At 53.4% G+C, this 24,662-nt stretch overlaps 1 protein-coding gene across 1 annotated transcript in view; it reads left to right on the top strand.

Annotated features, from left to right (window-relative positions):
* The first annotated feature begins 18,945 nt into the window (after positions 1-18,945).
* The window catches only part of BRD7 (bromodomain containing 7), a 43,645-nt gene continuing 37,928 nt past the window's right edge, over positions 18,946-24,662 (top strand). The window contains exons 1-2 of the mRNA XM_002721347.5: positions 18,946-19,220; positions 19,601-19,809. Of these exons, the coding sequence (XP_002721393.2) occupies positions 19,172-19,220; positions 19,601-19,809 (258 nt within the window). The 5' untranslated portion in view covers positions 18,946-19,171. The remainder of the gene's footprint in view (positions 19,221-19,600; positions 19,810-24,662) is intronic.

Genomic DNA, 24,662 nt, shown 5'->3' with positions numbered 1-24,662 from the left:
CAGTGCGGCACAGCTGCTGTGCTGTGAGCTGACACACACTGGGCTTCAGGGCCGGACCTGCAGGCTGGTGCTGTAAGTTAAATGCCACGGCCAGAAGGGCCTTGCTCCTTCCTGCCAACCTCCTTGAACCTGGGCTTCTAACCAGACCTGGATGAGCTCCATAAGAGTTCAACAGCACTCACTCCACCAGGAACAGCAAAATTCGCAAAATCTGACCACTGATTAACCACCAAGAAGCCACTGAAGACCTATCCTGTGCTCCTGGCCAGAGAAATGCCCTCCTGCTTGTCCTCAGACACCAGGCCCGGGAAAGACCTAAAGGATGCTCCCCTCCTGGGCAGTGGAACAAGTTGCCATCTGCCTCCTACACCAGGCAGATGTGTAGGAGACCCGGATGGAGTTCCTGGCACCCACCTTTGGCCTGGGTTAGCCTCAGCCATTACAGACAGGCATTTAGGGAGTGAACCAAAGGATGAGGGCACTCCCTCTGTCTTCTCTGTATCTCTTGCTCCAAAGAATATTTGTAAAATGAAATGAATTTAAACCAGGGAAAGAGGGCTCCTGGTCATGGACCTTGGAGACAATTGACCCACACTGCATCTCCTTCTGGCCACAAGCAGGCCCAGGGTCCCAGCCCCCTTTGGTCCCAGAAGACCCAAGAGGAAATTTCTCATCACAGCTGCTCCCCAACCCCGCCCTTCCTTCCTCCCTGAGCACAGCTGGCCCAGAGTCAGAGAAGGAGGCTCACAACAAAGATTTCCTGCCATCTAGGGATGTGCCCGCACGCTACTAGGCTTCCCTGAGAGACAGACAGGAAGTCCAGCTGAGCAGAGAGACAGGGCTGCAGCAGGGCGCACCAACCCCTGGAGGGATCATCCCGTGCAGGCTGTTTCCTGACACTGCCCCCACAGTCCTAGTCTTGGAAGCTCCCACTCATCCTTCAACACCCATCTCCAGGGTAAAGCCATCGCCTGCAGCGCCGGCATTCCATATGGGCGCCGGTTCTAGTCTTGGCTGCTCCTCTTCCAATCCAGCTCTCTGCTGTGGCCTTGGAAAGCAGTAGAAGATGGCCCGAGTCCTTGGGCCCCTGCACCCGTGTGGGAGACCCAGAAGAAGCTCCTGGTTCCTGGCTTCAAGTCGGTGCATCTCCAGCTGTTGCAGCCATCTGGGGAGTGAACCATCGGATGGAAGACCTCTGTCTCTCTCTTTCTCTCTCTCTCTCTGCCTCTGCCTCTCTGTAACTCTGCCTTTCAAATAAATAAATAAATATTTTAAAAAAGAAAAAAACATCTCCACCATCGCTCCATCTATGAGGCCTTCACTCTCCCTTGGCTCACATGTCCCTCCACCCACCTCTGTGCTGGGGCAGCACTCTTTCTGGGAAGAGGTCATCAGTCTGGAAGTCGAAGGACCCCAGTTCAAAGGTCAGGGCTGTACTCATCAGCCGTGAGGCCTTGGACGGTCACCTTGCCTCTCCAATCGCCCATTCCCCCATCTGTAAGGTAGAGAGAACAGACCCTCCTCCAGGCCTGTATGTGGAAGAGCCGACAATTACACTTAATAGAGAGATATCCAAGGGAAGGGAACCTCAGTAGGGAGTGCGCTTCTCAAAGACAGGAACCACAGACTCACTCACTCACTGAATCACTTGCTTATTCATTCATTCATTCATTCATCTGAGGACCAAGCCCTGAGCCAGGAGCTGGGTCACCCAGCAGGCCACAGACACACTGCCTGGGGGCCTCTGGCTCTCACAGTTGGTTCCCCTCCCCCACGTGTCTCCAGCACCTGCTCTGGCTGACGCTGTCCCCACTGTTGGCTAAGAGGTCTTCTGAGGTCCAGGCTGAGTTGCCTGCCCCCTAAGTCCAGGCCTCTGTCCAGCACTAGGAGTCCCCGGAGGGCAGAGCCTGTCTGAACACTGCGGGGGAGGGGGGCAGCGTGAGAGGAAGAGGAGCCATCATCATCACTCTCAGGGAGTTCCTAGTTCACTTCATCCCTGGAAGAGGAAGAGACACCCCAGCCTAGTGGAAGACACAGACACATGCTTCTCCAACTCGAAACCTCCTAATCAGATGGAAGAGTCACGTTCTCCTGGTTTGTGCAACTCCCAGTCTGATGGCAAAGAGCAGAGCCCTGTGTTCCTGATAACAGGGACACAGGGCTCCCAGTCTTGGCCTGGTCCGTCACCCACGAGGATGATGGGGAGGCAGTCTGTGATCATGGATAGCTTGAGTCAGATACAACAATACACACGGAACGGAAGACAGGAATCCAGGTCCCCTCGGAAAAGCTAGCTGTGCCATGGCTCCGTCTGGGTGCCTGTGCGCTCAAAGGCAACCGCCCCGGCTCTGCAGACGTCCTAATCCACGGGGCTGGACACAAATGACACAGAATCCTCCGCCTCGCGAGCATCCAGCCAAGTCCTCTCCCCCGGCAATCCAAGCCAGAGCTGGCCCCAGGCCCCCGTGACTGGCATCTCGTGCCAGCCCTGCCAGGGGAGGCTTTCTCACGATCAGGGACATCTGGGCTGGCACGGCTCCCGGAGGCCACCGACATGAAAAGCGAGGGGCTCGGCGGAAACGCCATCTGCACATCATAAAGCCGCGTGGTGGTTCCCAGGGGCTGCCTCCAGCTGCGGCTGTGTCGCCCGGGAAAGGCAGAGGAAGGCACCAAGTGGCTGCGGTGGTGGGGGAGTGGGGGAGCCGGGGCGAGAATAAGGATGGCCAAGAGGGGCGGGCCAGGCGGGGACTCTTCCAGCCGACACCCTGCCCACGCGGGACGTTCACGTCACCTGGTTTGTCTCACCGTCACCGTCAGGGCCACGCTGGGTTGTGCCTACCCCTGAAAGTGACCTGGGAACAGGAGCAGTAGACAGACACCAGAGGCGCACTGCCTGGGTTTCCACCCCAGACTCACTTCAGGTGAGCGAATCGACTTTGCTGAGTGTTCCTGTCTGTACTCTGGAGATGCTAACAATCACACCCGTCGCACAGGGTTGCTGCGAGAATTTAAAGTGGTACGAGGCGGGCGTATGGTGGTGGTTGAGATGCTGCTTTGGACACCTGCGTTCCATATTGGAGTGTCTGGGTTTGAATCCCAGCTCTGCTTCTGAGTCCAGCTTCCTGTTAATGAGCACTCGGGAGGCAGCAGGTGACGGTTCACGTATTTGGGTCCCTGCCACCCATGTAGGAGACCAGGATTGAGTTCCCAGCTCCCAGGCTTGTAGGGAGTGAGCCAGAGGATGAACACGTGCCCTCAATCTCTCTCTCCCTTCCTCAAACAGAATAAAAACTTAATACTAAATACACGCCGGCGCCGCGGCTCACTAGGCTAATCCTCCACCTTGCTGCGCCGGCACACCGGGTTCCAGTCCCAGACGGGGCGCCAGATTCTGTCCCGGTTGCCCCTCTTCCAGTCCAGCTCTCTGCTGTGGCCCGGGAAGGCAGTGGAGGATGGCCCAAGTGCTTGGGCCCTGCACCCCATGGGAGACCAGCAGAAGTACCTGGCTCCTGGCTTCAGATCAGCGCGGTGCACCGGCCACAGCGTGCCAGCCGCGGCAGCCATTGGAGGGTGAACCAACGGCAAAAGAAGACCTTTCTCTCTGTCTCTCTCTCTCACTGTCCACTCTGCCTGTCAGAAAATAAAAAAAATAAAAAAAATACTAAATACGCAAGCAAGTACATATACTGAGCTGATTTAAAGTAAGCGCTCTGTAACTACTGACTCTTTTTTTTCTTTTTTGACAGGCAGAGTGGACAGTGAGAGAGAGAGAGAGAGAGAGAGAGAGAGAGAAAGGTCTTCCTTTTGCCTTTGGTTCACCCTCCAATGGCTGCGGCCGGCGCACCGCGCTGATCCGAAGGCAGGAGCCAGGTGCTTCTCCTGGTCTCCCATGGGGTGCAGGGCCCAAGCACTTGGGCCATCCTCCACTGCACTCCCGGGCCACAGCAGAGAGCTGGACTGGAAGAGGGGCAACCGGGACAGAATCCGGCGCCCCGAACGGGATTAGAACCCGGTGTGCCGACGCTGCAGGCAGAGGATTAGCCTAGTGAGCCGCGGCACCGGCCTATTGACTCTTATTATCATTGCTATCATCCCTCCCAGATATTGCCAGGAAGCTCTGATACCCTAAGAGCCTCCTCTGTAGTGGGTGGAGCTGCTGAAGGTGTTTCATTGACTTCCTGGGCCAAGGCCACACCCCCAGCACCAAAGCCACAGCTGATTGCAAAAGGAGTAGGACTTGGCCCAAGGGAAGCTCACCTATTGGCAGTTGAGCAAAGCCTATCGGACTCTGTGGCGACCCTGAACTGGGGTCAGGTGGTGTGGATTGATGATCACACCGGGCCAAATAGAAGGAGAAGAAGGAGGGAGAGAGGTGCAGACAGAGAAGTGAGACCAGCAGGAGATAGGTCCCTATAACTCAGGGCTAGAGGACCCAGGGAGAGAAGGAGGGGGTCTGTGTTTCAGGTTTGCTCGTGAGTTCCCAATGGACAGGGCTGTCCCCGTGAGTCCTGCTGCAAAGCACAAACTCAGATACGCACACCCCGCCTCCTGCCATCCCAACATTCGCTTGCTGCTTCGTGCTTTTTCTGAGGCCCTACCACGTCAGAACAATTTCCCTGATGCTCATCTGGAGCGGGGCTCAGAGGCTGAGACCTGCAGAGTGCAGACAGTAGAACTTGCAGAAGGGAGACGAGACAGGAGATGGCAGTTGTAGGCAAAAACATTACAGCACACACAGAGATCTAATGGGGAATTCCATCAAGTGGCTGACTGTGGTGTGTGATCCCAGTGGCAAAACGTCCCCAAGGTCACAGCACCAGCCATCCCCCAGTTCTGCTCTCCCCATGTTGGCTCCATTCTGGGAGAATTCACCGGTCACAGCTGGCAAGAGGTCTGCTGGCCCCGAGCTCTGCATGGCCCCTAACCTCAGGCAACGGGAGGGCTCTCGGTGACTCCACGCGGGTTCCCCTGGAAGCAGACAAGGGTTTGCATACAAGTGGCTTCTTTGGGAATGGAGCACAGGAAACTCTGGTATGTTTAGGAACATGAGCCCAACAAGGGAATTAGGCCAATAGTTTATTATCTGGGTGCATCCTGAGCCTGATTCCACTGGGGAGCTGTGAGAGACAGTAGATCCTGTCCCTCAGAGGGAATTGGGGTGTCTGTCCGTCACCTCCCAGCCACTGGTTGAGGGCTGCCTCAGGGCTGCAGCTAGGACTCCTTAAATGTGTGCCCAACGAACCTCCTCTGCTATCCCTCGCTACCTGGTGCCCTCGACGCCCTCTCACTCACCTGCTGCACCTGTGAGCATGGAACTAGCAGCTACCCAGGAAGTGTGGGCAGAAGACACACAGCGGCTGCTACACCCAGCAGTAATCCCGTTGCACCTCAAAGTTCTGATTGGGTCCTGTGTTCATTCCTTGACCAATCACGGAGGCCAGAGGGATGTGATATGCTAATTAGTCACAGAAGGTGGGTCAGAGGGTAGGAGGATGGAGAGAATGAGAGGGAGGGAAGGTGTGTTCCTTCTGTGCCACCTCAAAATGAGCAAGATTTTACTGGAGCAGCTCTCAAAAACAGGACGTAGGGTGGCAGGTGTTTGGCCTAGTGGTTAGGAAGCAACTGGAGACACTCACGTCCTGCTTTGGAATACCTGGGGTCAGTGAGTCCTGGCTCCACTGTTGAATCTGGCCTCCAGCTGGTGTCCATCCTGGGGAGCAGTGGTAACACACTCTCGTGGTTGAGTTCCTGCTGTTCACATGGGAGACTCACATTGGGTCCCCAGCTTCTGGCTCCAGTCCCAGCCCAGCCCTGGGTAGTTGCAGTCATGTGAGGAGTTGACCAGTGGTTGGGAGTAGTCTGGCCAACTCCCTGGCTGTTGGGGCCATCTGGGGAATGAACCAGTGGATGGAAGATATATATATATTTCTCTCTCTCTCTCCCTTCCTCTCTCTCTCAAAAATGTATTAACTTGAAAAAAAATTTAGGATTTATTTTACTTATTTGGAAGGCAAAGTGACAGAGAGAAAGGAAGAAACATACACTTCCTAAATGTCCCCAACAGCCAGGGAGTGGGCCAGACCCAAGCCGGGAGCCTAGAGCTCCATCCAGGTCTCCCGCGTGGGTGACAGGAGTCTAATTACTTGGGCCATCTTCTGCTGGTTTTCCAGGCACACTAACAGGCAGTTGAATTGGAAGCGAAGTAGCTGAAACAAAGAACCCAGATACCGCCAAGTCTCCTGGCAAACTTCTTTCACTCTTGGCCCTTCTTTCTATCAAATATGGTCTCCTCCTACCTGTTCTTATCCCCCAGGTCAAAGCCAGGGGCCCAGTCAGCCCCACCTCCCTCTGCTCACATCCACCCACAGCCCAGGCCTGGAATATTTCTGTTCCCAGGAACTGTCTTCCCTTCCAAGCAAAGAAAAGTCTTTCCAAGCAAAGTCTTCCTTTGGGACCAGTCGCCCGCCTCCCAGCTCCTGCCACGGGGAGCACTTCTCAAACCAGGAGCACTGCCCGAGCGTCTATTTTTCAAGGAGCCAGGCCTTCAGAAGATCCTAAATTAGACCTGTTTGACAATAATTTATGTGCTGGCTTCCTCCCACATGTGCCTCAGAGCACCCCAGCTGGGAGCCAGGGCTGACTGTGAGTGAGTGACACACATGGCTATCCAGGGATGCACACTTGCCTGAGTAAATTCTTAATCATTTTGAACAAAGGGCCCCCCTATTTTCAAGTTGCAATGGACCCAGCAAGTCACCTACTGGTCCTGCAGAGACCCACCCCACTGCCGCCTGTAGCCCCCATTCCTGGAACTCCTGAGGTGGAAGCTGCTCTGGGAACAGGCAGTGCTCAACAAACACCGGATGGAGGAACGAGTGACGTGTGTGTGTGTAGTTCATGCACCTGTGTACTACATGAGTAAGCCTAGGTCCTTTTGCTTCTGAGTGACAGAAATCCAATTCAAAGTTGCTGAAACGCACCAGGAGGACTGATTGACCCCTGGACTGAAAAGCAAGAAGTTAATGAACTTCGAGCTCGTTTGGATCCAGGGACTCGAGCACCAACCCCAGGACAGTGGGTCGCTCTGGCGTCTGCTTTCTCCACTGTTGGTTTCATGTCCGGCAGCCCCTCTGCTCAAGTCCCGAGCGCCTCAGGCTGACATGCCACTAGCTTAGCAACTCCAGGGAAAGGCTTTTCAGGGAAACCTCGCAACTAGCTCAAGTCTCAGTCGCGTGCCCGCTTCTGTACCGATCAGCAAGCCAGGGGCTGCGGTCGCCTCACTGGCCAGACCACAGTCACATGCCCACTCCTGAACCCAGCACTGGCAACTGTGACACTCTCATTGGTGGGCTTGAGTCACGTGCTTGCCTCTGAACCAATCACTGGCCCTGGTAGCTGTGAGCTTCTTTCTCATTGGTGGGCTTGGGTCCTGTTGGGAGAGGCGGCTCTGCAGTTAGAAGTCGGGATGCCGTTCTCAGATGGAAAGGAAAGCTGGGGCTGAGTGAGCAAAACCATCCGGTATTCCCAGGCCCCTTTCTGCCCACCTGCCAGCTGGTGCCTTAGCTCTGAGCAGCCTGAGAACCCTGTTGCCCAAGAAGAGGAACCTTGGGAACCCAACAGAGGAGCAGGGCCTGGGAAACAGCACCCAGCTAAGCAAGCAAGAGGCCAGCATTGGAGCGGTAAGCCGAGCAGGGCCCAACAGGCGGGTCCCAAGACCGCACGGTCACTCGGCATAGCATCAGCAGAGGACAGCCTCACCTAGCCACATGGCACATAGGAGGAGACGGCTAGCTACAGAGGACTCCTGTCCCTGCCTAGGCATAACTGATAATAACACTTACTGCCAGCCCTCATTGAGCCGGGCCCCATCTGAAGCACTTTGTGTGCATCAATTCATCCAATTTTCCCCTGGTGAGGTTGTTACCTTTACTGCCCCCATTTTATAGCTGAGGAAACTGAGTCTTTGAAGAAGTGGGAGGTCCAAGGTCATACAGTCGTTACTAAGCTGTGTCCTCTGAGCCTCCTGAGTTCAGGGGCTGCGTCTTCTGCTTATCTGAGGACCGTCCCCCAAGACCCTCACAGTATTCCTGTGTGCTCAGTGAACATCTGTTGAAGTGAGAGCCTGGGGGACTGAAGAGACGTCACTGCGTCTCCACTCTCCGCAGTGCCGCAGGAGATGGCCGGGCTCGGCTCAGGTGGTACCCCTTCCAGAAGGGCTACAGCTGGGAAGACGATTCTTAGAACCTGCCCTAGCTCTCTTGTGATGGAACGTAGGCCCCCAACACGTAGATGGAAGAAAGAGCTTTGGGCTTTGCTATAGCTTGGAAGCTCAAATCTCATGGTGTACGTTGCTGCTACCTGTGCACGAATGCACAGGTGAGGGCCGGTGTTGCAGTGCCACAGGTCAAGCCGACACTTGTCATCCTAGCATCCCATGTCGCCCTGGCTGCTCTGCTTTGGATCCAGCTCCCTGCTGATGCACCTGGGAAGCAGATGATGGCCCACGTACTTGAGTTCTTGCCACCCATGGGGAAGACCAGGGTGGAGTTTCTGGCTCCTGGCTTTAGCCTGGCCCAGCCCCGCCCAGTGCTGCCATTTGTGAAGTGAACTGTCAGATGGAAGACTTCTCTGCCTCTCTGTCACTCTGCCTTTCAAATAAACCAAAAATCTTAGAAGAAGGAGGAGGAGGAAGAAGGAGGGGGGGGAAGAGAATGCACATATGACGGACTAGTTATTCCGAATCGGGGCATCTATGAAGACTCTGAAGGACTTTTTACCACAGTGAAAGTTGAGCAGGCAGGAAGGAGGGAGAAGGCTGCATTCCCCTTCTCCACGAAGGGAACACTTGTTTTTCTGTCTGCTTCCAAACCTAGATGGAGATGCCCGCTCCTCAGAACATTCCAGAACGCTAGACCACAAGGACACCAACCATCAGCAGTCCCCAATGCCAATAGCTCAATGATGTAAAATTTGGCGTAAAGTGATCCGGCTGAGCCTCACCCTTCCTCTCGTGGGGCTGACATATCAGCAACTTCGAGGCTGACCCCCACAGGCTGGGAAAATCGAGATCGCAACACAGAGTGAGGCAGACATCACCTCCCTGCCGGCTTTCCCGGGGGCAAAGGAGCTCTGGCTCCTTTGCATCTCGGTGGGCAGGCCAGTGTCCACCAAGCCCGTCGGAACCGGGTTACAAGGAGAGATCCTACCCTCTCTGCCTGCTCCTTCCGGGACGCGAGGCAAGGCTGCATGGCACGCGTTGAGCTGGCTAGATGCGGAGTGCCCAGTGGCGCCTCTGCCGGTCGGCTCCTGCTGACACTGAGCTAGAGCCTCGGAACAGAAAGTGGCCCTGGCTGTGCGCATCTCCTGCCCCTGGACCCTTCAAAACCACTGCCCTCAAGGCAGCCGGAGAAACTCGGTGTCAGAACCGTTTTGTTCTGTTTCTGTGTGGTTGCTTTGTCCACTCAGCCCCGATTCTCCAATCTCGTGACAACAATACTCTAATTTCTCTTGAGGATCCCAACTTGGGCTGTGTGATTTCGGGGCGCTAGCCTCACACCCAAGCTCTGATCTGGGTTTGGCTTGTCCCTGAACTTCCCACCACCGTGACCATCACCTCGCCGCCTTCTGACTGCGTCTGGATGGGCACGTGGCCTAGTTCAGTCCAATCAAATTAACCCCGTGACTTTGGCTGGGCCGCTGGGGGAAGAAGCACTCTGTTCTCTGGACTGGGACTTACGAGGATGTCAGCCCGCCTTTACTGAGACAGCCTGTCTGATAAGGGGGACAGAGAAAGCCTGCATCACATGACATCATTTGAACTCCTGGATAGAGCCACACCAGGAGTGAGTACCTGACTGTCACATGGAGAACAAACAGTGCAAAGGACAGGAACCAGGCACCCTGGGGCCGGCGCTGTGGCACAGCGGGTTAAGCCACAGCCTGCAGCACCAGCATCCCATATGGGTGCCCGTTTGAGTCCTGGTGCTCCATTTCTGCTCCAGCTGCCTGATGATGTGCCTGCAGTGGAAGATGGCCCAAGTGCTTGGGCCCCTGCACCTGTGTGGGAGACCTGGAAGAAGCTCCTGGCTCCTGGCTTCAGCGTGGCCCAGCAGTGGCCTTTGTGGCTATTTGGCTATTTGGGGAATGAACCAGCAAATAGAAAATTTCCCTCTCTCTCTCTCTCTGTAACTCTGTCTTTCAAATTAATAAAGTAAATCTTAAAAAAAAAAAAAAAGGTGCCATGACTTCCAGACCATTATTCTGGCTCTGATGTGCGTGTGGCTTTTATAGTCTGCTGAAAGATGGATATTCCAAGAATAAAAACATCTGATCATAATTGTGCTTCAGCTCTCTGACTCAGAGCTGTGGAAGGGCCCCTGGAGGTCAGATCATTCCATGGTTTTCAAAGATGTTTAGCAACTCCTTGACTCAACTGAAGTCTTTTTAAAAAATTAGTTATTTTAATTATTTGAAAGGCAGAGCAACAGAGAGAGAGAGAGAGAGAGAGAGAGAGAGAAAGAGGTATCTTCCATCCACTGGTTCACTCCCCAAATGGCCTCAATGGCCAGGACTGGGCCAGGCTGAAACCAGGAGCCAGGAGCTTCCCCCAAGTCTCTCACATAAGTGCAGGGGCCCAAGGACTGGAGGCATCCTCCACTGCTTTCCCAGGCACATCGGCAGGAAGCTGGATTGGAAGCGGAGGAACTGGGACTCTGTGGCATCACAGGCAGCAGCTTAACCTGCTGTGCTACAATGCCAGCCCCTCCAGTGAAGTCTTAAGCAGAACTCCTATAAAAAATAAAAGCAGTGCCTTGTTAGTACAAAGGTACTTTATCTTTTAAAAGCTTTAACATTTACTTTTTATGATCAATAAAGTCCCAAATGTAAACATATTGTTTGCTTCTAAGCTATAAAATCTGATTATATAATACATTTGCATGAGTGGGGATTTTTAAAAATAGTTTAAAATACTTTTTAAATAACAGGAGCAAATGAAAAATCCCTCAGATCTGTTCCATGTTTGAATTTGGCTTTGTCAAAAGTGTCCCTTTGTTCTAGCGATAGAGAGCTTTCCTTTTTCTCGTCCAAGAAAATAGCCTGTGTCTAAGCCAATTTTCCAGAATGGTGCTTTTCAAACTTTTTTTTAAGGTTTATTTATTTATTTAAAAAGCAGAGTTACAGAGAGAGAGAGAGACAGAAAGAGAGAGGGATCTTTCATCCACTGGTTCGTTCCCCAAATGACCACAAGACTAAAGTTAGGCCAGGTCAAAGCCAAGAGACTGAAACTCCACCCAGGTCTCCCATGTGGGTGCAGGGGCCCAAGTATTTGGGCCATCAGCAAGGAGCTGGATAGGAAGCAGCTGGGTCTCAAATTGGCGCCCATATGGGATGCCAGCACTGCAGATGGTGGCTTACATCTCTGTTAACCCTCTGCTCCACAACATAGGCCCCAATGTATCAAACGTTATTAGATATTTATGGTTCACCCAGGGCTCTTGTCAAAAATGTAAATTCTGATTCCACGATTTTTTAAAAGACTTATTTATTTATTTATTTGAAAGGCAGTTACAGAGAGGTAGAGGCAGAGGCAGAGAGAGAGGTCTTCCATCTGCTCGTTCACTCCCCAAATGGCAGCAATGGCTGGAGCTGCACTGATCCAAAGCCAGGAGCCAGGAGCTTCTTCCGGGCCTCCCACATGGGTGCAGGGGCCCAAGGACCTGGGCCATCTTCGACTGCTTTCCCAGGCCATAGCAGAAATCTGGATGTGAAGTAGAGAAGTCAGGATTCGAACCAGCATCCACATGGGATGCCAGCACTGCAGGCGGCAACTTCACTGGCTACGCCACAGCGCCAGCCCCTGATTCCACAGTTCTGAGGCAGTGCCCTTGATTATTTCCACCAAGCTCACAGGTCCTGGCCCACAGACCTCACTTTGAGTACCAAGACTCTAAAATATGCAATAAGAGAGCATACTGAGTGTCTCTCCCGAGGCAGGGAATCCCTAATTTGAAGAGCAAAGTGGAAACCATCTGGAGTGACATATAGATAGCGAAATGTTGCAGAACATGGTGGGGTTATGAGCAATGGAAAATTTCTTTCTTATGGAGTGTGGGCAATTGGTGCAGCAGTTAAGACACCCACATGCCCTATCAGAGTAGCTGGTTTGAATTCTAGTTCCTCCATTTTTCATCCACTTCCTGTTAACATACTTTCTGGGAGGCAGCAGATGATGGCTCAAGCAGTTGGGTACCTGCCACCCACATGGGAGACCTGGACGGAGCTCCTAGTTTCAGTCTGACCCAGTTCTGGCTATGGTGGACCTTTGAGGAGTGATGGAAGATCTGTCTGTCAAATAAAATGGAAATAAATAAATATTTTTAAAAATAAAATTTCTGGGGGCTGGCCCTGTGGTGTAGGAGGTTAACCCTCTACCTGCAGTGCTGGCATCCCAGATGGGTGCTGGTTCAAGTCCCAGCTTCTCCAGTTCCAATCCGGCTCCCTGGTGATGCACCTGGGAAAACAGTGGAAGATGGCCCAAATGCTTCGGTCCCTGCACCCACGTGAGAGACCCAGAGGAAGCTCCTGGCTCCTGGCTTTTGATCAGCCCAGTTCCAGCCATTGCAGCCATTTGGGGAGTGAACCAGCAGGTGAAAGATTCTCTCTCTCTCTCTCTCTCTCTCTCTCTCTCCCTTCTCTCTCTGTATCTCTGCCTTTTAAATAAATAAACAAATCTTTAAAATGAATAAAAAATAAAAATGAAATTTCTTCCTTATGTCCATCTGTACTGAACATACATTGTTTTATGCAGTAAATAAGTTTCAAACTGAATAACAGAATCAAGGAAAACCTAAGACACACACATATCTGAAAAGTGAAACTGTCATTGGACAGAGACAGAGGGTCAGCGAGCACCTGTCAGCTGCCCCTTCCCTCAAGGTGGGACCACCCCAGGTACAGTTTCTCTTCCACATCTGCCCTCACAGGTCACCAGCACCTTGAGCCACACCCTTGCTTCCTCCCCTCACCTGCGTCTCTCACCCCCTCCAGTCTTGTCCTGCCTGCTGTGCCCAGCCCGTCCGTGGGGCAGGTCCCTCTTCTAAGGGTGCAACTTGAGACTCATCCTGCAGGTCAAGTGTGGCTTCCTTGAGGAGGTGGGCCTGGGCTCCAGGCTGCGTGGGAGCCCAGTCCAGCAGCGCCAGTGTGGCTCACCAGCCTGCTCAGCACCTGTCTCCCCCACCGGGCTGTAAACAGGATCGTGCCTGTGTCTCCCCACTGTGTTCCAGTGCCCTGCACATAGTAGGTGCTCATCAAAAACTAGATGCAGGCCAGAAGCAAGGAAGGGCACTAAGGGGATGGAGAGGCCCTTTTGTTGCCCCTTTCTTGTTTGATTGAGGCTTCCAGGTTGATCAAGGCCAGGACACGAGTCCAGATGGCGTCTGGGGTTGGCGGCCATGGGCACGGTGGCTGGCTGGGGCCCGTTGCCCTCCCACAAGCTGCTCTGAGATCCCCACATGAACGGCTGCCACCTGCCACCTCTCAGGCTCACTCAGAGGCTGGGGCTGCTCCGTCACTGACCATGCGCGGCCCAGGAAGCCGCACTGCCGACAGCCTGCCACAGCAGAGTCTCCGCACGCCACCGCATCCCCGAAGGGCTGACCGCTGGACCAGCCTCAGCCCCTCCACAGCAGCACCAGGAGGCTGGTACCAGGAAGGCCCAGATCTGCCCGTACAGCCAAACTGGGGCAGCTGCCGGAGGACCCCGATGTTATGGGCTCTTGAGGTGTCAGGGTCACGAGTGGACTTGGAACAAGCATCTCTCTTCAGGGTACCTATTAAAGGGTCACCAGTGGGTCTCCCAGAACCAGGCTGCTGAGTTGTGCTCACCCTCACCCACCCCAACCAAGGGTAGCCATGCCCTCTGCCAGTGTCAGAGCCAGATGGCCAGGACAGCAGCTGTGTCCCAGAGCACCCCGTCCTTGGGGTCACCAGGCCTGCAGCAGAGCGTGGGTCTCATTAAGGGCTGGAACCTGCCCCAGCCTCAGGCCCCCTAGACAGCAATGCTTCAACAGAGAGCCCAGCCCTGCACAGGGTCCTCTCAGAGCTGAGCTGAGCAGAGATTTCCTGGGATGCCACACCCCCCAGTGGCCAGTCTTCCTCGGTGCCTCTCGTCCTCCACAGCCTCTCCCAGAGGCCACAGGTCACCTCCCGTCCCCACCTAGAAGGACCCCAGGGGAGGGAGGAGGGGAGAACCATTATCACAATGCAGTAGCAATGATTGGTTGGCTCATCCAGCACATATCTCTTGAGGTCTTGGGCAGAGCCTGGCTCTGCAGGGTGCAGGAGGCATGGCTGGGAGGCAGACAGACCTGTCCTTGCCCTCGGGTGCTGTGAGGCCGGCCAGGGAGACGGATGGGTAACATCATGTGCACGGCCGTGAAGGAGACAAACCCTGGCAGCACAGGGGCCGAGGGGGCAGTGCTGTGCATTGCTCGTCTGGAAACTTCTCTGGGGGCTCACAGTGCAGACCAGGATGAGTTGAGGGCAGGGGCCATGCCAGGAGCCAGGGGAGAGTGCTCCCTCACAGGCAAGCGCAGAGGGCAAGGCTCCTGGGCAGAGGTGACCCTGGTGCGTCAGAAGCAAGGGATGAGGCCAGTGCGGCTGGGCCATGGTGACTGGAGGCCTGGAGAGACAACGGAGGCCCAGACTGGACTTTGGCTCTGAGTGAGGTGGGGACCAGGAAGCAGCAGCTTGGAGTGCAGGAGGGACATTATCTCAATTGGACTTTTAAAGGATCACACTCAGGGGCAGCGGGTTAAGCCGCCATCATTTGGATCCACATCAGAACAACCTGGGATCAAGTCTCATCACTGCTTCTGATCCAGCTCCCTGCTAGGGAGTACCCTGCAAGGCAGCAGAGGATGGCCCAAGTACTTGGGTCTCTGCCACCCATGTGGGAAACCCGGATGGAGTTCCTGGCTCCTGGCTCCTGGCTTTGGTCTGCCTCAGCCCTGGCTGTAGCAAGTATTTGAGGAGTGAACTAGTGGACAGAACATCTCTCCTCCCCTCAACCCCTGTCACTCTTCCAAATAAGTAAATCCTTTAAAAAAATCACAAATAGGTAAAAATCATTGTTAGCGGGCAGATTTATTGGACACTTACTGTAACACTCTGCATCTTCTCCTTCTTCTTTATCACCATCTGATCACTGCACAGGCCCCATGAGGCTCACGGCAGGGGAACCCTTGCAGGATGATGTGTCCAAGGTCACGGAGCTGGTAGGTGTGAAGCCAGTTCTGCCCCACCCCCACCCCCAGAGCTGCACAATTTTCCTGGCCAGGGTCCCAAGGCTGACCCCCAACAACCAGCTGGGTAGCAGCCCTTGCTGAACTCCAGTTCCACGTCCTCCTCCCAGCGGTGCAGCAGGGAGGCCCGTGAGCAAGCGTCCCGGTTGGGGCAGGTGCAGAGCAGGCGCTCAGCAGCACTAAGCCACTCACTCATCCCTAAAGCTTGGAAAGCCGGGTCCTGGGAATCTGGAGCAACCCGTGTCAGGCCAGTGCACTCTGGGAAGAGAAGGCAACCATTGTGCCTCTGCCTCCACGGTGGAGCAGAGCAGGCTGCAAGGAAAGTAACCGGGGCCCACAGACAGAGGAAGGCACCAGGTAGGACTTAGGAAGTCCTGAGCCAGCCTGGTCCTCGCCCTGACATCCCCCTGTCTCCTCCTCTGCAGGCCGTGAGTTGGCAGGAGCAGAAAAGCCTCCATCTCTTTCTGCAGACCAATTTGCTGCTGCTGCAGCCAAGCCCACGTCTCGCTTCCCAAGCTGGAATCACCCCCTGCCCAGGCGTCACCAAACCAGAACTCCATCAAGTAGTCATTCCTCGAGTTCTCTGTTCATGTAGCTCCCAGGACCCCACCACCACCGACCCCAGATCTAAAAACTCCCAAGAGAAATGATTTCCACTCTTTTTTTTTTTTAAGATTTATTTATTTATTTATTTGAAAGTCAGAGTTACAGAGAGAGAGAAGGAGAGGCAGAGAGAGGGAGAGGTCTTCCATCTGCTGGTTCACTGCCCAGTTGGCTGCAATGGCCAGAGCTGCACCGATCCAAAGCCTGGAGCCAGGAGCTTCCTCTGGGTCTCCCACGCGATAGTAAGGTCCCAAGGACTTGGGCCATCTTCCATTGCTTTCCCAGGCCATAGCAGAGAACTGGATGGGAAGTGGAGCAGCCAGGATACAAACTGGTACCCATATGGGATGCCGGCGCTGCAGGCGGCAGCTTTACCCACCACACCACGGCGCCGGCCCCAGCTTTCCACTCCTTCAATCCTCCTCTGATCTTCTGTACTGCACAAACATGCGAATGCCAACGTCTGCATCCTCCTCTGGAGTTCGTTTTAACACCATTCTAAACATGCAAGTGAGGGTGCTGCCAAGACCTGGCTTCCTTTGTGAAGAAGGGAGGGGGATATGGTGGTTAAAGAGGAGGCCAGGAGAGGTTCGGCTAACTTGGAGGGGCGTCCAGTGAACAGCAGCCAATATACCAGTGTTGTGGGTTCCAAGACACTGAGACCAGACCTGTCCTCAGGGAGCACACAGAGCAATGGGAACAGACAGGAAACTGGTTGAAGTGAGGCATGCCGTGGCGGAGGCTGGACCCACACTGGGAGCTGGCACGGGGGTGCCTAAAGCACAAAGTTCCAGCCAACTGCTGAAAAGCTGAACCAAGTTCAGCCCCCTTCTTAGGGGCCTTGGTGGCCTGATTTCAAAGGAAGAGACGTTCCTTACCCAACACAAGCCCTCCTCCCTCCCTGCCTCGACTTCACAGATGCCGGAGAGGATTATTACAGGGAGGAAACAGACACGGATCATGAGAGGCCCCTCCTCCTCCGCGGCTGACCAGAGGGGCGGCAGGACGGCCACCATCACACACCCCATTCCTCAGGGCCCTGGGGGTGGACTTGCACCCAAGCTGGATCAATCTCCCAGCCCCTAAAGGTGATCGAGAAGAGACCCTTGTTCCAATTGTTCAGGACCCTGTACAGAAGAGACCCTGCTTCCAGTCCGTGGGAGGGAGTGTTGGGGGTGGATCCCAACAGACACAGAGGCAAGCAAAGACGAGACAGAGCATCCCAGCATCAAACCCTTGGTCCCCACCTTCTCCCAGGCAAGCTTTACTCCCGCCCTTTCTGGACACGAGAACCAATAAATCCCTCCGTATTACTTGGCATAATTCAGAGTGGGTTCCTATTGCTTACTTGTCAACAGTAGGGTCCTAAAATATATACCTCCCATCTCACCACTGGAGTTCAAGATAAGGCTACACATCTTCCTGGGAGTGGTGAACCATGGGTCCAAACTCTTACTAAAGTGTAAATGACTGACAAATTCCATTGTGCACTTAAATGTTGACCTGTGGAAGAAAAGGCTGTGGCTGGACTCACAGGAACTGGTTAACTCGTGTTTATCTACAGGGTTGAAGGGGGGGTATTTTATGTTTCTCTCCATTGTTTGAAAAAATTTTGATGTTAGTGTTTTTTTAAGATTTACTTAATTATTTTGAAAATCAGATCTACAGAAAGAGGGAGAGACAGAGATCTTCAATCCACTAGTTCAGTCCCCAGATGGCTGCAGTAGCCACATATGGGCCCGGCCAAAGCCAAGAGGCTCATCTGGGTCTCCCATGTGAGTGCAGGGGCCCAAGTACTTGGGCTATCTTCAGCTGCTCTTCCAGGTGAATTAGCAGGGAGCAGGATCAGAAGCGAAGAAGCAGAACTCAAACTGTGCCCACATGGGATGTTGGCATCACAGGCAGCGGCTTAACTCACTCTGCCACCACGCCAGACCCAGCGCATTAAGATTTTGTCTTTGTTTAAGATTAGAATCCTGGGGTGTGGTGCAATAGGTTAAGCCTCCACCTGCAGTGCCAGCATCCCATATGGGCACCGGTTCGAGTCCCCGCTGTTCCACTTCTGATCCAGCTCCCTGGTAATGCACCTGGGAAAGCAGCAGAAGATGATCCAAGTCCTTGGGTCCCTGCACCCACATAGGAGACCCAGATGAAGCTACTGGACCTTGTGGCCATTTGGGGAGTGAACCAGCAGATGGAAGATCTCGCTCTCCTTCTCTCTCTATTTCTGCCTTCCAAATAAATATTTTAAAAAAATTAAATCCTGGGGCCAGCTTGGGGTGCAGCAGGCTAAGCCACTGCCTGCAACAACTTCAACTATATGGGTGCCAGTTCAAGTTCCAGCTGCTCCATTTCTGACCCAGCTTCCTGCTAATGCACCTGGGAAGGCAGTGGATGACAGCCCAAGTGCTTGGGGACTTGGATAGGGTTCCAGGCTCCTGATGTCAGCTAGGCCCAGTCTCAGCTGTTGCAGCCATCCGGGGAGTGAATCAGCAGCTGGAAGGTCTCTCTCTCTCTCCCTCCCTCTCTCTTTCAAACAACTAAATAACTCTTAAAAAAAAAAAATAGAATCCTGCAGGCACCATTGTCCTGGGTTTGCTAGATCTGGCAGACATATTGAGTGCAATGAGCATTGTTAAAGGGAAGAATTAGAGTGCAAGGGAAAGCAGGGAGGACTCCCTGAAGGAGGAAACGTAAAAAAAGAGGAGAAGGGAGGTTGGAGAGGAGGAGGAAAGGAGGGCAGAGAAGGACCGGAAGGAAGGAAGAAGGGAAGAAAGAAACCAGAGAAAAAGGAAGGAAGATGCGGAGGAGAGACAGAGAAGGGAGAGGCAGGCCAGAAACTCGAGAAAACTATGCATAGCGAGGGCCCTTGCCCCGCCCCGCCCCCGGCCCGGCCCCGCCCCCGACCCGGCCCCGCCTCCGGCGCTGCCTCTAGCCCGGCCCCGCCTCCAAGGGCTGTAGCGCCACCTCCGGCCGCCAGGGGCCGCTACGCGTAGCCGCCGTCACCCCGCGCGCGCGGCGGGCCCTCTCTCCCGCCTCTGCGCCGGCCGCTGGCTGCCCCGCCGCCGCTCTCGGGCTCCGGCCGCGTCTCGCGCGCCTTCTTCTCGTGAGGGGCCTCGCGCCGCGCGGCGCGCGCCGTCCCCCTGCCTCGCGGCGCGGGGTCTCGCGGGCCCCGCTCCCGCCCTCCGCTCGCCTGGCCCGGACCGGAAGCGGCGCCGCACGGCCTGGGCCTGGCGCGGGGGGCGGGCACCGGGGCCCGGTCGGACATGGGCAAGAAGCACAAGAAGCACAAGTCGGACAAACACCTCTACGAGGGTGAGGAGTGGGCAGCGGCGGCGGGCGGCGGCTCCGCGGGGTTTTCGTCCTTCGGAATGGACCCTCGAGCGCCCGAGGCGGGCCGTGGGGCCGCCCCTGCCCCGGCAGGCCGCGACCCGCGAAGGGGGCGCGGCCGGCCCGGGTCCGCGCAGACCCCGGGCGGCGGTGGTCGCGGCGTTCGAACCTGGGTCCCCCCTGGCTGTGGGCGGGCGTCTGGCGGCGAGGCGTGGGCCGGCCCCGAGAGGCCCGGGAGCGTTCGGGGCGGGGGGCGCCGCGGCGGCCAGGATCCGTCATTCAACAGGTGCTTGTGGTGGGGGCGGGGGCGCTGGCCGCGCGCGGCGGGGTCCCCCTTCATGCGGGCGCTGGCCGTCTCGTTTCAGAGTATGTCGAGAAGCCCTTGAAGCTGGTCCTCAAAGTGGGCGGGAACGAAGTCACCGAGCTCTCCACGGGCAGCTCGGGCCACGACTCCAGCCTCTTCGAAGACAAGAATGACCACGACAAGCACAAGGACAGGAAGCGGAAGAAGAGGAAGAAGGGGGAGAAGCAGGGTCCCGGGGAGGAGAAGGGCAGCAAACGCAGGCGGGTCAAGGTAAGGGGCTGGCGGCGGCGTGGGGCGGGGGCCTCGGTGGGGTCTCTCTGGTCCCGTGTGTGGTGTCGAAGGGAACAGCGGAAACCGGCGGAGGCCTGGAATAGAGTGGGAAGGAGCGGCTGGGGTCTTGGCTGGCCAGCTGGGCAAGGTAGTAGTTAGGTGTGCGCCCCGGGGGATCGCCAGGCGGCCGTCCTCGCAGAGCCTGCGGTGAGTGACTGTAAAATCCATAGGCTGCTTGTATACCTTGGCTTCTGTGTGCAGCACGAGTTTCCTTGTGATTAGACACACTGCTGAGTTCCTCAGTCTTGCGTGTTTCCTCTCTGGCATTCCTGAAATCTCTTCTCCGTTTTTCTTGCCTTTAGTTAGACTGAGGCAGCAGACAGGTCTGTTGTGCGTTCTCTCTTAAATCGTGAAAGTCATGTATGTCCAAACTGTCGTTTAGACTCCAAGGGGTACAGAAGTGAACACCAAACATTTTTTCTCCCTGTAGTCTCTCATATGGTCCTCTCCAGAAGTAACCAGTTCTGGTAAAATTACCTTTTTTTTTTTTTTTTTTTTTTAATTTGAAAGAGTTACACAAAGAGAGGAGAGACAGAGAGAGAGAGTCTTCCATCTGCTGGTCTCCTCAATTGGCCGTAACGGCAGGAGCTGCGCTGATCTGAAGCCAGGAACCAGGAGCTTCTGGTCTCCCACGTGGGTGCAGAGGCCCAAGGACCTGGGCCATCTTCTACTGCTTTCCCAGGCCATAGCAGAGAGCTGGATCGGAAGTGGAGCAGCGGGGACTCGAACCAGCGCCCATATGGGATGCTGGCGCTTTAGACGGGGCGTTAACCCGCTGCGCCACAGTGCCGGCTCCTCGACTGACGTCTTTTGCTAACAACAGTAGATGGGAATTAGTGTTCATGTACATCTTCCTGGCTCCAGTCTCCCCTTCTCCCTTCCTAAGCATAGGTGCATCACAGTTACTGGTTAAGTCTACATTCATTGGGTTTTTAAAATTATTGTTGAGTAGAAACAGTATACAAATACTGTTAGTTAATTGCTTTCATTTGTTTCGTTATCACTTACTGATTCTTGTGAAACCCTTAGCAGCTTTCTGAAACCCATCAGAGTTGAGTTTTCCAGAGATCAGGCACATCCTTTTCTGAAACACGCGTCACGTAGCCCTGCGGCTCCTCAAGCTGCGTCAGTTGCTGCCCAGACCTCTGAGACTCTTGCCTGCTTCCTGGATCTTAGGTCTTCCTCCCTCTAGATTTAGTCTCTTGTTCTGGTTGATTCTCAACTCGAGAGATTTCCTAACAAAACATGAAAGGTAGATTTGGGGGCTGGTGCTGTGGCTCACTTGGTTAATCCTCCACCTGCGGTACCGGCATCCCATATGGGCGCCAGGTTCTGATCCCGGTTGCTCCTCTTCCAGTCCAGCTCTCTGCTGTGGCCCGGGAGTGCAGTGGAGGATGGCCCAAGTGCTTGGGCCCTGCACCCGCATAGGAGACCAGGAGGCCTGGCTCCTGGCTTCGGATCGGCGTAGCTGCGGCCGTAGCTGCCATTTGGGGTGTGAATCAACGGAAGGAAGACCTTTGTCTCTCTCTCTCTCTCACTAACTCTGTCAAATAAATTAAAAAAAAAATTTAAATGAAAGGTAGATATGTTGAGCTCTTACATGTTTGAAAATGTTTATTCTGCTCTTCACAGACTCACACAGGTTGATGGTGTGACTGAGTGGAATTTCAGATTGAAGATTATTTCCTTACAGAATTTTGTAGGCATTGCTGTATTGTCTTCTGGCTTCCAAATTTGCTGTTGAGAAGCCTAGTGCCATTCCCTCCCTAGCCCACACCCCCTTTCTTGTAAAATTTACTTATTTGAAAGGCAGAGTGACACACCATGATAGCCTCCGACCGCTGATCCCACTCTCCAGATGGATACAACAACTAGATCCAGCCAAAGCCAGGAGCCAGGGCCTCCATCCTGGTCTCCCACATGAGAAGCAGGGGCACAAGTACTTGGGCCATTTTCTGCACCATCAGGAAGCTGGGTTAAAAGCTGAGTAGCTGCCTGTCAAAAATAAATAAATAAATAAAAGCTGAGTAGCCAGGACTCGACTGGCACCAGAAGCAATGGCATAATCCACTGCACCACCGTGCTGGCAAACAGCGCCCCCTTGGAGATTTATTTATTGGGGCTGGCATTGTGGCACAGCAGGTTAAGCACTGCCTGTGATGCCATCATGCTCTATAAGTGCTGGTTCATGTCCTGGCTGCCCCACTTTGATCCAGCTCCCTGCTAATGTGCCTAGAAAGCAGAGGAAGATGGCCCAAGTGCTTGGGTCCCTGCACACACTTGGGAGACCTGATGGAACTCTAGGTTCCTGGCTTCAGCCTGGCTCCAGCCCTGGCTTTTGCAGTCATTTGAATAGTGAACTAGTGAATGGAGTATCTCTCTTTGTCTCTAACCCTGGTTTAAAAAATAATAATAATAATTTTAAAAGATAAGATTTATTTGTTGATTTGAAAGGCAGAGTGACAAAGTGGGACTTTACCTGGGTCTCACGCAAGGATGGAAGGAACCTAGTTACTTGAGTCATCATTAGCTGCCTCCCAGGCTCATTAGCAGGAAGCTGAGTCAAACCAGGCACCTTGATATGGGATACAGGTATCTCAAGTTGAGGCTTAATGCACTGCACCATAACACCCATTCCTCATTGTCATTCTCATTCTTAGCTCTCCATGTATGACCATTGCTAACTCTTTTGAAAAATTTGTTTCACAATGAATACTTGAGCCTTCAATTTCGAGATATTTTCTTGAAGTGTTTTTGTAATTCATTTTTTGCATTTTCTCTGTTTGAGCCCCTGCCATTTAGATGTTGGACTCCTGGGTTTATCTTCCAGTTTTTTTATGTTTTCTATTATTTGAACAGCAGAGAGAGAAACAGAGATCTTCTTTGAGTTGGTTCAACCCCCAAACGCCCACAACATCAAACACTGGGCCGAGCTGAAGCCAGGAACCTGAAACTCAGTGCAGGTCTCGCACGTGGTGTGGCAGGGACCGTCACCCAGGGTGTGTACCAGCAGGAGGCTGGACCACAAGCAGGTAGCCAGGACTTGAACCAGACACATGGATAAGGGATATGGGTGCCCCCAGCAGCCACACTTTGTGCCAAATGACCTCCCTTTATTTCAGATCTTATATTTTGAATTTCCAATAATTCTTTTTTGGGCTCTCACTTTTTTTAATAGCATTCTTGTTTTCAGATGTGATATCTTATTTTCTTTTTTTGCGGTTACTAATACAAGTATTTTTCCTTTTTTTCTCTGAAGTTGTTTTTATTGTTCCTTGCATTGTCTCTGTCTCCCCTGAGTTCTTCAGTTTTTTGGTCTTTTATGTTAAAAGCATCCTCTGGGTATCTATCTAGTTTCTGTAGTCTGATTGTGTTTAAACATGCAGCATAAAAAAGCCTGTTAGGGCCAGCATTGTGTGTGGCACAATGCTTGGGTGCCCATGACCCTGTTTTGGAGTGCTGGTTTGAGTCCCAGCTGCTCCCCTTCCGACCCAGCTTCCTGCTAATGCACCTGGGGAGCAGCAGATGGTGGTTCAATTGCTTGAGTCTCTGCCACCCACTTGAGAGACCCTGATGGTGTTCTTGGCTTCACCCAGGGCCTGGCTATTGTGGGCATTTGGGGAATAAACCAGGATGTGGAGGATCTTTCTGTGTCTCTCTACTCTGTGTCACTGTCCCTTTCAAATAAATCTCTCTCTCGCTCTTTTTGTTTGTTTGTTTTTTGTTTTTTTTGGTAAAGCCTATTTGTGTACAGACAAAAGTTCTCAGCTAGTGAACTTTACCATAGACTAGTAGGGACCTGATCATATTGTGGGGAGTGCCCCAAATATCTGGAGCTACAAGATGCTTCCTCTGGGCTTTTCAGTTTCTCCAGAGAAAAATGCTCCCCTCCGGGCTGCCAGTATTTCTGGTCTCCCCACTTTTGACTTGTGGCTGAATCCTATGTCTCTGAGCTCTGAGCTTCTCCAGTGTTCTGGAGTTTGGACTCCCCTCAGTTGACTACTTTGCCCGCAGGAGGTATCTTGTTTTCTCTGTTCTGCAGACTCCTCCTACCTCACGAGTGTACTGACATCTTTACACCCTGTCTCTTCTGCCTGCCCTGTTGTATTTGCATATTTGTATTATCTTTTTTTATGGTTTATTTTTTTCCCCAATGCATCTTTAAATAGAAGTTGAAGTAACCACTTTAAAACACTTCTGATTTTTTGTTTTCATTTTTTATTTATTAATTTATTTGAAAATCAGAGTTACAGAGGAGAGGCAGAGAGAGAGACTGATATTCTGTCCACTGGTTCACTCCCCAAATGGCCTGGGGCTAGGCCAAGCCAAAAGTAAGAGCCAGAAACTTTTTCTGTGTCTCCCTTGGGGTAGGTGTAGGGACCCAAGGACTTTGGTCATCTTCTGCTGTTTTCCCAGGCCCATTAGCTGGGAGCTTGATCAGAAGTGGAGCAGCTGGGACTTGAACCCGTGCCCACATGCAATGCCGACACTGCAAGTGGAGGCTTAACCTTCTATGCCACGGTGCTGGCCCCCACTTTGGTTTTAGTACTGGCAGTCACCACCATGACACACTGCTGTACTCATATTATTCGTTTCTTGTTATCTCATTCTTTTTATTGACTACATGGTATTTTGTTATATGGATGCACTGTATTTTATTTAATACTAGTGGGTTGTTTTTTTTTTTTTTTAGATTTTATTTATTTGAGAGGTAGAGTTAGAGGGAGAGACAAAGAAAGGTATTCCATTTGCTGGCTCACTCCCCTAATGACCGCAAAAGCCAGAATTGGGCC

The sequence above is a fragment of the Oryctolagus cuniculus genome, chromosome 18 (assembly GCF_964237555.1).
Source record: "Oryctolagus cuniculus chromosome 18, mOryCun1.1, whole genome shotgun sequence".
Taxonomy (NCBI): Eukaryota; Metazoa; Chordata; class Mammalia; order Lagomorpha; family Leporidae; genus Oryctolagus; species Oryctolagus cuniculus.
Note: the sequence above shows the minus strand (reverse complement) of the source record. Positions and strands in the feature narration are given on the sequence as shown.